This window comes from Hylobates moloch, unplaced genomic scaffold (assembly GCF_009828535.3).
Source record: "Hylobates moloch isolate HMO894 unplaced genomic scaffold, HMol_V3 SCAFFOLD_19, whole genome shotgun sequence".
Classification (NCBI taxonomy): Eukaryota; Metazoa; Chordata; class Mammalia; order Primates; family Hylobatidae; genus Hylobates; species Hylobates moloch.
Window position 1 is genome coordinate 1,979,605 of NW_026652294.1, and position 13,158 is coordinate 1,992,762.

The 13,158-nt window shown below is 52.6% G+C and overlaps 2 protein-coding genes across 7 annotated transcripts in view; one reads left to right on the forward strand and one right to left on the reverse strand.

Annotated features, from left to right (window-relative positions):
* Positions 1-10,686, reverse strand: part of KLHL22 (kelch like family member 22) — a 49,837-nt gene extending 39,151 nt beyond the window's left edge. The window contains exons 1-3 of one of the 6 annotated variants that reach the window (XM_058431915.1): positions 5,878-10,560; positions 4,506-4,590; positions 3,728-3,982 (exon numbers count right to left, since the gene is read on the reverse strand). In XM_058431915.1, the coding sequence (XP_058287898.1) occupies positions 3,728-3,982; positions 4,506-4,568 (318 nt within the window). In that variant the 5' untranslated portion in view covers positions 4,569-4,590; positions 5,878-10,560. The other 5 variants (XM_032139687.2, XM_058431914.1, XM_032139690.2 and 2 more) reach the window with 5 other exon arrangements.
* Positions 10,687-10,814: 128 nt separating this feature from the next.
* Positions 10,815-13,158, forward strand: part of MED15 (mediator complex subunit 15) — a 100,844-nt gene continuing 98,500 nt past the window's right edge. Inside the window, exon 1 of the mRNA XM_058431910.1 lies at positions 10,815-10,878. The gene's annotated coding sequence lies outside the window, so the exon portion shown is untranslated. The remainder of the gene's footprint in view (positions 10,879-13,158) is intronic.

Below are 13,158 nucleotides of genomic sequence, written 5' to 3' on the forward strand. Positions count from 1 at the left end.
AGGGTCAGGGGAGCCAAAGTAAGTGTGCAATGAAAAGTTATTAAGAAAAGTCAAAAAAAGAAGATGTAGTCTGGCCATCCAAGTCCTAAATCATGTACAGAGTACACAGAAAGAGCAGAGGAGGCTTCCTGCAGCAGGGCAGTACAGCTCTCTGCCCTTCAGGAAAACTGAGATTCCTCCACCTGGGAAACAGCAACGGACAATTAGGGAAAGCTCTCCAGAGCAGGAGGCATCTCAGGCGGGCCAAAGAAGAAAAATTCCACAGGACAGAAAAGGCAGAGAAGAGGCCAGTCATGGTAGCTCACATCTGTAATCCGAACACTTTAGGAGGCCAAGGCAGGAGGATCACCTGAGGTCAGGAGTTGAAGACCAGCCTGGCCAACATGGTGAAACCCCGTCTCTACTAAAAATACAAAAATTAGCCGGTTTGGTGGCACACGTCTGTAATCGCAGCTACTCAGGAGGCTGAGGCAGGAGAATCACTTGAACCTGGGAGGCAGAGGTTGCAGTGAGCCGAGACTGCCCCACTGCACTACAGCCTGGGGGACAGGGTGAGACTCCATCTCAAAACAAACAAACAAACAAAAGGCTGGGCATGGTGTGGCTCACGCCTGTCATCCCAGCACTTTGGGAGGCCGAGGAGGGCAAATCACAAGGTCAGGAGTTCGAGATCAGCCTGGCCAACATGGTGAAACCCTGTCTCTACTAAAAATACAAAAAATTAGCCGGGCATGGTGGCGCACACCTGTAGTCCCAGCTACTCGAGAGGCTGAGGCAGGAGAATTGCTTGAACCCGGGGGCAGAGGTTGCAGTGAGCCGAGATTACACCACTGCACTCCAGCCTGGGTGACAGAGTGAGACTCTGTCTCAAAAAAAAAAAAAAAAGAAATTTATGTTTTTTGTAAAATCATTCAGACAATGCAGTAAACAGAAGAAAGTCAGCCTCCCTCTCCCTTTGCCCTTTGCTCAGTCCCCAGGGTGCAGCAAGATCCTTCCAGATCTTCATGGTGGGATCATCTTCCACCAGGTCCTGATGTTTTTCACTCCCTATCAGTAGACACACCACACTGCCCAGTTTGCAAGTGGCTCCATTGGATAACACAGAACAGAAGGGCTCTGTCCTGCACCATGTTTCAGCACTGGGTGCATCGTCCCACGGGAATGACACCTACATAGATACCCAACATACAACTGCAGGGCCCTAAACTATGGGCCAGCCCACCTCTAAATGCCCTTCTCTCTACCCTTGCCTATATCAAACATTACAAGCCTCTCACACATCTTTGCCAGTCATACTGGGAAAAAAATAGTCCTTTATCATTTTAACATTTCACAAGTAACTAAAACAAATAATAAACATGCTAACACTTGGGAATGGTCTATTTCTTTTCTTTTTTTTTTTGAGACAGAGTTTCATTCTTGTTGCCCAGGCTGGAATGCAGTGGCGCGATCTCTGCCCACTGCAACCTCTGCCTCCCGGGTTCAAGCAATTCTCCTGCTTCAACCTCCTGAGTAGCTGGGATTACAGGCATGTGCTACCATGCCCAGCTAATTTTGTATTTTTAGTAGAGACGGGGTTTTGCCATGTTGGTCAGGCTGGTCTCCAACTCCTGACCTCAAGTGACCCACCCTCCTCGGCCTCCCGAAGTGCTGGAATTATAGGAGTGAGCCACCAAGCCTGGCCTCTTTCTCAGCTCACTGCAACTTCCGCCTCCTGGGTTCAAGTGATTCTCCTGCCTCAGCCTCCCAAGTAGCTGGGATTACATGCGTGTGCCACCACGCCCCACTAGTTTTTGTATTTTTAGTAGAGACGGGGTTTCACTATGTTGGCCAGGCTGGTCTCGAATTCCTAATCTCAGGTGATCCACCTGCCTCGGCCTCCCAAAGTGCTAGGATTACAGGCGTGAGCCACCACATCCGGCCTCTTTTTTGTTTTTTTGAAACAGGGTCTTGCTCTGTCGCCCAGGCTGGAGTGCAGTGGCGCAATCTCGGCTCACTGCAACCTCCGCATCCCGTGTTCAAGCAATTCTCCTGCCTCAGCCTCCCAAGTAGCTGGGATTATAGGCACCCACCACTACACCCAGCTAATTTTATTTTATTTTATTTTTTAGTAGAGACAGGGTTTCACCATGTTGGCCAGGCTAGTCTCAAACTCTTGGCCTCAAGTGATCCACCTGCCTCGGCCTCCCAAAGTGCTGGGATTAACAGGTGTGAGCCACCGCGCCTGGCCTCTATTTCTTATTTACACACACACACACACACACACACACACACACACCTCTGAGATGACTCTGGGCTCTTCCAATAATGTTGCCACTCTCCCGCTCCCCTTCCCAATGGAGATGGAGGGATGCGGGGGTGTTAGTGATGCATTGTAATCGTCTCGGAGAGCAGGACACCTCTCATAAGAGGTTTACCCAAGGGGGGGCTGTGGAAAGGGCTAGAAATTGCTCCTGGAGGACGTGGAAAGCCACATAAGGTTTTTGACAGATTAGGGAAAGGCAGTGCCTACACTGTTATCTTCAGAAAGAGTGGTATGACACTAAATCAAGAAGGGCTGAGAGAGTGAGCCCAGGGGATCCCACAGGCTCCGCAGCCTCTGGCCATCCTCTCCTATACAGGTCCTAAGTCCCCTGCAGGGGGCCCTCAGCTCCTCTACCCTACCCACTGTCCTGTATGTTATCTTAATGCTTATTAAAGGCCTCAGCTGAATTTCCCTGGTGAACTGAAAGAACTCTGCTGCTCCTGGACACATCTGCACCAAGCCACCACTGGGTCACATTCTCCAAAACTCCTTCTGGAGACAGAAGGCACTTAAACCATATATATTTTGCTTGATAGTTCCTAATTAAAGAGAGAGAGAGAGAGAGAGATAAAGAGAAAGAGAGAGAGAACTACAACCAAGCCTTGAAGACAAAATGATCAAACAGAATCAGAGCTAGAATGGAACACCTCAGGCTTGGAGTCCCATGACAACCTTGCTGGGGACCACGAGTGGCCCTCAGTCCTTCTCAGGCTCATGCCACCTATGTGAAATAAGGGTGGCAACACCCACCTCCTCGAGTGCAGAGCAGTGCAGACAACAGAGCAAATGGTGTACTGATCTGCTATCTGTGCACATAAATTTATTCATTTAAGCCATGGGTATTGTTTGAATATGTGAAAACCACGTTAGGCACTAGGGATAAGAGACAGATTCCAACCTAGTGGAAAAGACAGATAAGCCAGTGGTTCCTCACACTGTGCCAAGTACTGGGATGGGGTCACGAAGGAGGCCATAAGAAACCCCAGAGGGGCCACAGAGCTCACTGGGAGGGCCAGAGGCTAACACCTGAGGGATGAGACGTGTGAGCCAGAAGGTGATGCATACACAGCAATAATTACTGAGGGAGGGGAGGAACGGTAAGGGAGGGGAGGGGAGGGGAGGAGAGAAAGGAGGAAAGAAAAGAGAGAGAAAAGGAAAAGAGAGGGAAGGGAAGGGAATGGAAGGGAGGGGAGGGGAGGGGAGGGGAGGGGAGGCAAAGCCCAAGAGACAGGATCGCTGAATGAAAAATGAAGTCTAAGACCCCCTTCTGTCTCTCATACTTGTTGACTAAGTCATAACCACAAGGAGTAGGGGAGGCTCTGAGGTGAGCAGGAGACCAGCCACTGTCACCGCCAGTACCTTTACTAGCAGAGCCAGGATTACCTTTGTTATTCTTCTTACAAACAGTTCTAGTGAACTCACCTGAAGTAATCGCAGGACGCAGCCAGCAGGATGCGATGGGCCTCGATGTGTCTGCCCTCCACCACCAGCACAACATCGAAGAGGATTCCACTGTCCCGGAGAGCCAGCAGCCCTCGGAGCAGAGCCTGGGAGTGCTGTGCGCTGCGGTAGGTGTTGTTCACGCAGTGTGGGTGGGAGGGCTGTGCAGGCAACTTGCAGAGCTGGGTGAACTCCTGCTCCTCCGCCATCCTGACAGCCACAGCTTACCACTGTGGCCTGACAGTTGGCAAAACAGGGGACAGGGGTGAGCAGGCAGGCATCAGACCCACCACACACGGACTGGCCAGCTCTGTTGCTCCCCTTGTTCCTGTGCCTCCCTCAGGCTCACCTGTTTTCCCTCTATTTCCAAATCCCCTAATTCCTTCTCCTCTCCCACCTCTAGTCCAACTTTCTGATGGCCTTCTTCCTGATGACCTGTGTGCCATCATGCCCAAGACTCTTTATCTCATTGTATCTTCTTCAGCGGCAAAGTCAAACAGAAGGGTTTTGGGAAACAGACTGACCTGGGTTGGAGCCCAACTCCACAGGGACTTACAACATGACCAAACTAAGCCTCGAGCTCCCCAATTGTAAAAAGAGAGATAAAAGTACCCACCCCATTGGGGTATTCTAAAATTGGTAAAACAATGAACATGAAGCATAAGCATACACCAGGTTCTCAAGAGCTCTTTCTCCCTCCCATTGAATGAACAAAATTGGGTTCTTCCTCATAGTAATGGATGCATAAAAATGGCAGGACCTGAGTAGTGGTCAGGAGACACAGAGCCAGGAGTCTGGGAGGTGGGTGCCAAGGGGGTGGCATTTCCAGGGCCTACTTTCTTTTACTGAAATTCTGAGAGTCAAGCACAGTAACTGTGATTGAACCTGATGCATTTAAATTCATCTGCATTGCCTTTTAAATTAAAGGTTATCTTCTAATAATTGAGTCAGTACGTTCAAAAACCGCAAAGTGATTTGAATAGGAGCCTCTAAAACCTAATCAGTAAAACGAACCTACTGCAAATGCACTTTTGCCATGGACCAACCAAAAGTGACTGTGGATAGCCAGCTGCTCAGGTCAGGGAGTGGCCAGTCCCACACTGCAAGGCATGGCCAAGCTGCAGGCTCTATAGGCACAGCATAGTCAGCTACAAGATGTGAACATCTGTCTTCTCCACCTCACTTCATCCTACTTTCCTCTCCCCAAAATATGTTTATTCTCCAACTACCTTCGGTCATGCATCACTTAATGTTGGGGATACATTCTGAGACATGCATCGCTGGAGGCAATTTCCTCAGTGTGTGAACATCACAGGGTACACCTACACAAACTTAGATGGTAGAGACTACTACACATCTAGGCCATAAGGTACAGCCAATTGCTGCTAAGCTACATACTTGTACAGCATGTTACTGTAGTTCTGAATGAAAAAAACACACTGTTTTTCCTCTCCTCTTATACCACAACAACAAACACAGGAGACTTCTGTGACCAAATGTGTGAGGGTTTTTCCCCATTAACAAGCAAGCAATCAATTCTGCCACAGATACCAGCTGGGTGTCTTCTAATTCAGCAGTCCCCAATCTTTTTGGCACTAGGGACCACTTTTGTGGAAGACAATTTTTCCACGGGGTCGGGGAATGGTTTCGGGATCAAACTGTTCCACCTCAGATTATCAGGCATTAGCTAGATTCTCTTTCAGAGCACATAATCTGGACCCCCTCACATGCACGGTTCACAACAGGGTTTGTGCTCCTATGAGAATCTGATGCCACCTCTGATCTGACAGGAGGTGGAGCTCAGGTGGTAGTGCTGGATCGCCCTCCGCTCACCTCCTGCTGTGCCACCTGGTTCCTAACCAGCCACGGACTGATACAGGTCTGAGGCCTGGGGGTTGGGGACCCCTGCGCTAATTCAACTCTAACACTATCTACCTGGAGACAGTGTCTGATCCCACAGGTTGAGGGCTGAGTCTCCCAGGTTGTTTCACCTGTGCTTCTGACCAATAGGCTATAAATTGGGGTTCCCAAGATCCCCTTCTTGGGTTCAATTAATTTGTTAGAGCGACTCACAGAACTCAGGCAAATACTCATGTCTACTGGTTTGTTATAAAGGGTATTGCAAAGGATACAGATGAAGAGATGCATGGGGCCAGACATGTGGGAAGTGGTGCAGAGCTTCCAGGCCCTCTCCAGGAACATCATCCTTTAGGAGCCTCCATGTGTTCAACTATCCATAAGTTTTCCAAACCCAGTCATTTAGAATTTTTATGGAAGCTTCATTATGTACGCATGACTGATTAAATCACTGGCCATTGGTGATGAACTTAATCTTCAGCCCGTCTCCCTTCTCCGGAGGTTGAGAGGTGAGGCTGAAAGTCCCAACCCTCCTATGCCTGCCTTGGCCTTTCCTGTCACCAGCTCCCATCCTGAAGCTACCTAGGGGCTGCTGGCCAGCATACAAAAAGGCATCACTCTGGAGAGTCCAAAGATTTTAGAAGTTGCATGCCAAGAAATGAGACAAGACCAAATATATATTTCACAATATCACAGTACTGAATACTATAGGCAACTGTAACACAATGTTATTTGTGTATCTAAACATAGACAAGGTACAGTAAAAATATGGGACCACTATCCTTCATGTCGTCTGGTCTGTCACTGACTGAAACGTCACTGTGTGGCACATGATTATATATCTTTAAAAGAAAAAATGAAAAATAGATGCTAATATAAAACTTGCCAGAAAGAAGAAGTCTCTCTCTTCACTACTGAGACTCAGGGTCACCACCCACCCCACCCCTTGGATGCTCTACTGCTTCCCATCAAACATACTCAGTTATCCGTGCCTGCCCCTCAGTCTGCCTCCAGGACCTGGAACCTCTACCCAGCCACCCACCCATTCCTCTCCCCATCCCTGGGCTGGCTCATCTTTCTCACCAAGGCCCCAGAGATGGCCAGAGCCAAGGTGTATCCCCCATGACCACTTCTCACTTAGGATTCTCTTGCCTGGAAACTCTGACCTATGATAATTCTCCCTTTTCTGACCTCTCTCTTTCATCCCACACACCCTGCTCGAGCCCACCCGTCTTTCCCAGTGGTTCATATTCCCAGTTTCACCTACAGCTCAGTGCCTAATCTAGCTAGTAAGCCCTCCAACTTGTCTAATTTTGTTATCAAAGCTACCATTTCAATCTTGGAAACCTCACTGTCTTAATGATATTTTTCCTTTCTAACCCATGTGCCCTATGAACCCACTAGTTCTGATTCCTTCACCTTTCCTCCATCTCAGACAGCCACCCTCTACTCCTCCAGGGCCACCACTCTGGGTCAGACCACAGCAGTGGTCTGACCAGTTTCCCTACCTCTTGTCTCATCCTCCCCAGGCTGTTCTCCTTCAAGCCTTACCTACTCAGCCCCATCAGTAGTCCTTAGTCCAAAAGGGATACCTATCATCCCCTGAACACCTTTAGTCACCCATCTAGGCCATTTTGTCTCTCATAGTCCCATATTGGTCAAGGTCTAGCTCAATTACTTCTCCCTCTATCGTTGTACAGAGAACATGACAAATATGCCCCACCATTCAAACCTGCCTTTTTTTTTAGACGGAGTCTCGCTCTGTCACCCAGGCTAGAGTGCAATGGTGCAATCTCGGCTCACTGCAACCTCTGCCTCTCAGGTTCAAGTGATTCTCCTGCCTCAGCCTCCCCAGTAGCTGGGATTACAGGCATGCGCCACCACACCCAGCTAATTTTCTTGCATTTTTAGCAGAAACGGGGTTTCACCATGTTGGTCAGGCTGGTCTCGCATTCCCGACCTCAGGTGATCCATCTGCCTTGGCCTCCCAAAGTGCTGGGATTACAGGCGTGAGCCACTGCGCCCAGCCCAAACCTGCCTATTTACCCACCACAAGGAGATTCCGGCTTCTTGAGGGGTGAGGCTTTATCTCACAAACATCTCAAAAGCCCCCATGGCTGGCTGCACCACTTGCTAATGACAGACTCTGGGCACTTGTCTCATGTATCCACGCCTCAGCTTTCTCATCACCACCATGACCACCGCAGAGTCAAGAGGGCCTCCTTCTCTGAGGGTGACCTCCACAACTGACTACCCCAACAGATATCAAGCCCCCAGGTGGCTCCTCACTTTATGTGAGCATAGCAGTGCCTCTGCTCTCTTGGGAAGGGATAAATGGCAGCTACTCCCTAAACACCTACTGCAAGAACGAGTACGGTAAAACAGAAAGACATAGTCCATGGGCAGGCAAAGCACATTTACCAAGTACAATTTAAGAAACCTAGCTGGGGCTAAGGGGGATGTGCCAAAAAATGAATCAATTCTCCGCTGTGAAGGAGCACAGCACAGGGTGCAACATTTAAAACATTTAAAACCACATCTATACGGTTTTAAATCACCAAAACGTCCACCCTCAGGAGAACAGATGTCATGGCACAGTGATTTGACAGAATATTAGGCAACAGTCAAAATGTGCAAAGTGGCCGGGCGTGGTGGCTCACGCCTGTAATCCCAACACTTCGGGAGGCTGAGGCGGACGGATCATGAGGTCAGGAGTTCAAGACCAGCCTGGCCAACATAGTGAAACCCCATCTCTACTAAAAATACAAAAAATTAGCCGGGCACGGTGGCAGGCGCCTATAATCCCAGCTACTTGGGAGGCTGAGGCAGGAGAATAGCGCCACTGCACTGCAGCCTGCATGACAGCGCGAGACTCCATCTCAAAAACAAAAAACAAACAAACAAAAAAACAATGTGCAAAGTAGGCTGGGCACAGTGGCTCATGCCTGCAATCCCAGCACTTTGGGAGGCCAACGTGGGAGGATAACCTGCGGTCAGGAGTTCAAGACCAGCCTGGCCAACATGAGGAAACCCCATCTCTACTAAAAATACAAAAATTAGCGGAGCATGGTGGCGCAAGCGTTATTCCAGCTACTCGGAAGGCTTAGGAAGGGGGAAGCTGAGGCAGGAGAATCGATTGAACCCAGGAGGTGGAGGTTGCAGTGAGCCAAGATTGCACCATTGCACTCCAGCCTGGGCGACAGAGCCAGACTTTGTCCCTCCCAAAAAAAAAAAAAAAAAAAAAAGTGCAAAGTAGGCTGGGCATGGTGGCTCATGCCTGTAATCCCAGTGCCTTGGGAGGTCCAGGTAGGTGGAGTTCAAGACCACCTTGGGCAATATAGCGCGACCCTTTCTCTACAAAAAATTTAAAAATTAACTAGGCATGGTGGTATACACCTGTAGTCCTGGCTATCTGGGGTGAGACAGCTTGAGGTTCACTGCAGCCTCAAGCTTCCAGGTTCAAGTGATCCTCCCATCTCAGCTTCATCAGAAGCTGGAACAACAGGAGCTCACCACTGCGCCCGGCTAATTTTTCAAATTTTCTTTGTCGAGAAGAGGTTTCATTATATGGTGTAGGCTAGAGTGCAGTGGTAGGGTCTTGGCTCACCGCAGCCTTCATCTCCTGGGTTCAAGCGATTCTCCCACCTCAGCCTCCCAAGTAGCTGGTATTACAGGCGCGTACCATCACACCCAGCTAATTTTTGTATTTTTAGTAGAGACAGAGTTTCACCATGTTGGCCAGGCTAGTCTCTCCTGACCTCAGGTGATCTGCCAGCCTTGGCCTCCCAAAGTGCTGGGATTACAGGCATGAGCCACCGCGCCCGCCCCTGGGCCCCATTTTCACTTGACACACGGCTACTCTAGCCTGAAGCTCTTCCCCAGTCTCATATCCCCAATTTTAGTCATCACAAGCCAAGTTCCCCCTGTTTTGTACTGTTCGAAGTTTCAGTGGGGAGAAGAAAGGAAGCTTAAGGTGCCACATAGCTACAAACTGAAGGATATAAGATGAATTTTTATGAAGTGATGGATGGCACAGTCAAAATCATTTCAGAGGAACTTTCAGTTCGGTAACATTTTACTGAGTAGATACCCTCAGTCTTTTGTAGGGCCCCCGAACGAGCAGCATCCCCTCAAAGAAACTCAATCCTTGGCAGCATGAAGCAAGGTCGGCCACAAAGGCAAAGGGGGCGGCTGGGGTAGAGGAGAGGGAGTGGGTCCTGATTCCCAGCCGGGCAGCCTTCCAAAGGGTGCGCTCTGGAAGAATCTCCCAGGGAGCCGACTTGGAGGCACTCGGCGGGCCCAGGCCCGGCCCCGCGGAGGGCCGGAGCGAGGGCGCCCAGGGAGGAGCCCAGGCGGAATGTGGCGGTGCCCCGCTGCCCGCCCCAGATCCACTCGGCTCGGCCCGCACCGGATCTAAAATGGTCAGAACTGGCAGCCGACGCTTCGCGCTCTGGTGATTTTGCACTGACAGAGCGATCTCCGGCTCCTCTCAGGAAACCGGGCAAGCTGGCGAGGCTGGGCTCCTACGGCTGCAGTCCGCAGGCCCGATCCAGGGAACTGAGGCTCGTCATGCCGGCCCCAAGTCGCCTGCCTGTTGCAAGGCCGCCCGCTCCAGCGCGGAGGGCCGCGGCCAGGAAGGCCGCACTCGGACCTGCAGCAGGCAACAGGGCCCGCCCGGGTGCCAGGAGGCCGGCGCGCCCGCAGCCGCGCTAAGGAGGCCTCGCACCCTGGCCCCTGGCCGAGCGCCAGATCCCGGCCCCTACGCGCCCGCGCCCGGGGATCCCGCCGGCCGCGTCCCCGCCACGTCAGGCCGCAGGCTCTCCTCAGGTCGCCGCCCCCGCGCCTCCGGCCCGAGCCCGCCCCCGCGCCCCTCGGACTCCGCGCCGCTAGCTTGTCCCCTGCCCAGCGATGCCTGCTTGCTGCCCGCCCCCCGCGTTCGCCGCCGCCCGGCCCTGCCGGCTCACGCCTCGCAGCTGACCTGGTGCCGCCGCTAGCCGAGGCCGCACTCGCAGCAGGAGGGAGGCGGGAGGCGGGAGACGGGAGGCGTGAGGCGGGAGGCGGGAGGCGGGAGGCAGGAGGCGGGGCGAGAGACGCGCACGGGGCGGGGGCCTCGGCCGTCACGTGAACGCGCCGCGCAGGCGCCGGGCGGGCCGGACGCAGGCCCGGGGGTTCCCGGCCGGGCACGGTGGCAGCGCGGGGGCGGCCCTGGGGCGGGGAGACAGGAGGCAGTTCCCCTCCGGCGCTCTGCGGAGGACAGCAGCGATCGCCAAGGCTCAGTGAGTCCCCGCACTAGCGCGGCACCTGGCACTTGGCGGGGCCGAATCAACGAATGAGCGAATTTGTCGAGAGTCGCGCCGTCTGAATCCATTGACTCTTTCCTTGCCTCGGTCCTGCCCTCATTCCTCGACTCACTCCCTCCTGCCCTTCCTCACTATCTCCCTCCCCGCTCATATCCTCCCTCCCCTTTCCTCATTCCCTTCTTCACTCTCTTCTCTCCTCTCTTACTCCCCCCTCTCATTCCCTCCCTCCCTCCTTCACTCTCTCATTCCCTCCCTTCCTATCTTACCCCCATTCCCTTCCCCCCTCACTCATTCACTTCCTCCCTCTCCCCCTCTCATCCCCTCCCTCTCTCATTCCTTTTCCCCCCTCACTCATTCACTCCCTCCCTCTCCCCCCTCATCCCCTCCCTCTCTCATTCCTTTTCCCTCCCTCCTTCACTCTAGTTCTCTCCTCCCTCATTCCTTCCCTCCCTGTGTCACCTTCCCCCCCTCTTTCCCTCCCTCCCTCTCCCCTTCTCCCATTGCCTCCCTCCCTCTTTGATTCCCTTCTTTCCTCCTCTCCTCCTTCTCTTGTTCCCTTCGTCACGCGCTCATTCCCTCCCTCCCGCGCCTGCTCCTTCCGCGGTCGGTGCCGCTGACCGTAGCGCGCCCCCTGCGGGATATCGGGGAGAATCGCCGAACACCGCCAGAGTGAACAGGTGCTAGTTTGTGTGACTGTTCCTTTACTGAGATTTTGCAGTAAATCTAATTCCCAGTCTTAAAGCCTGGTCCCAGAGGTCCGTGCGCAGGTCTTGGCATTCATTTTTCTCCACCTCACCTCCGAGCAGGTCCCATCCTCCAAGGCGTATCCGTAATGGCTGCGCCCAGAGCTTGGAGCCACAGAGCCTCCTGATGGGATAAGGTTGGAGTGTCCCACACTGTGGTTTTGAGAGGGACTGGAGAGAGTGGTGGGGGGAGGATGTGGCTGGAGATGGCTTATGGTTAAAAAGAAAGGTGGGGCCGGGCGTGGTGGCTGGCGCCTGTAATCCCAACACTTTGGGAGGCCGAGACGGGCGGATCACGAGATCAGGAGATGGAGAACATCCTGGCCAACATGGTGAAACCCCGTCTCTACCAAAACACACACACAAAAACTAGCCGGTCGTGGTAGCGCGCACCTGTAGTCCCAGCTACTCGGGAGCCTGAGGCAGGACAATCGCTTGAACCCGGGAGGCAGAGGTTGCAGTGAGCCGAGATCACGCGCCACTGCACTCCAGCCTGGTGACAGAGCGAGACTCCGTCTCAAAAAAAAAGTGGAAGGGGAATGTAAAAGGAGGAAAATACACGGAAGAGAACTGCTGTCCTGGATGAGTCCAGAGAGATAACTGAGAGTCCCAGACAAGGATCAAGAGAACGGGATTGGCTTCCAGAGGCAGAGGTTCCAAATGGGAGTGGGCTTCCTCCTAGAAAGGCTTTCTGGAGGAGACCCCCCCCCCCCCCCACTGTGTAACAGAGGAGGACTTTGGGATTAAGAAAAGCATTCCAGCAAGCCGACAGTGTCAGCAAATGTGGAAGTGAGCTCCTTCAAAGTGAGTGGTGTGGAGGTTTCCAGAATTTTCTGAGCCTGAAGGGAAGGTTGGAGAGCCGACCCTGCCCTCTGGAGGCTTGACTTAGCCCTGAGGGCACCCTGTAGCCAGGGTGGGCAGATGCCAACATGGTGGAGAGGAAGACTGAGTAGGGAGCCAGCCACAATGCTGTGGTCTCAGACAGGCAGGGAGTGAAGACGAGAGTGGAGCAGGCTAGAAACCTGGGAAGGAAGCAGGTTCCCCAGTATAAGCCCAGTGCTGTGTGAAGAATGAGCCCAGGAGATGGGTGAGGAAGTAGGCCCACCCTGGCTACAGGGGAGCCAGAGCAAGAGCAGGTTTCGGGGAAGATGAGGCCCAGCTTGGCTCCAGGTAGGGGAAGACTGATCTCCAAGGCCCAATGGGACCAGGTGTAAGGGTGGACCCAGAGAGGAGAGGAAAAGGAATCCTGGGGCAGCAACAAGAATGCCACTGTGGTCTCAATGTTGGTACCCCCAAAATTCCTATGTTGGAACTGAATCCTCAGTGTGATACTATTATAAAGTATGGCCTTTGGGAGGGGTTTAGGTCATGAGGGTGAAGTCCTCACCATAGGATCAGTGTATAAAAGAGGTTCGAAGGAGCTCATCCCCCACTTTTGCCAGGTGAGGACACTGTAATACGCACCATCTTCAAGTCAGAGAATCGGCCGGGCGCGGTGGCTCACGCCTGTAAT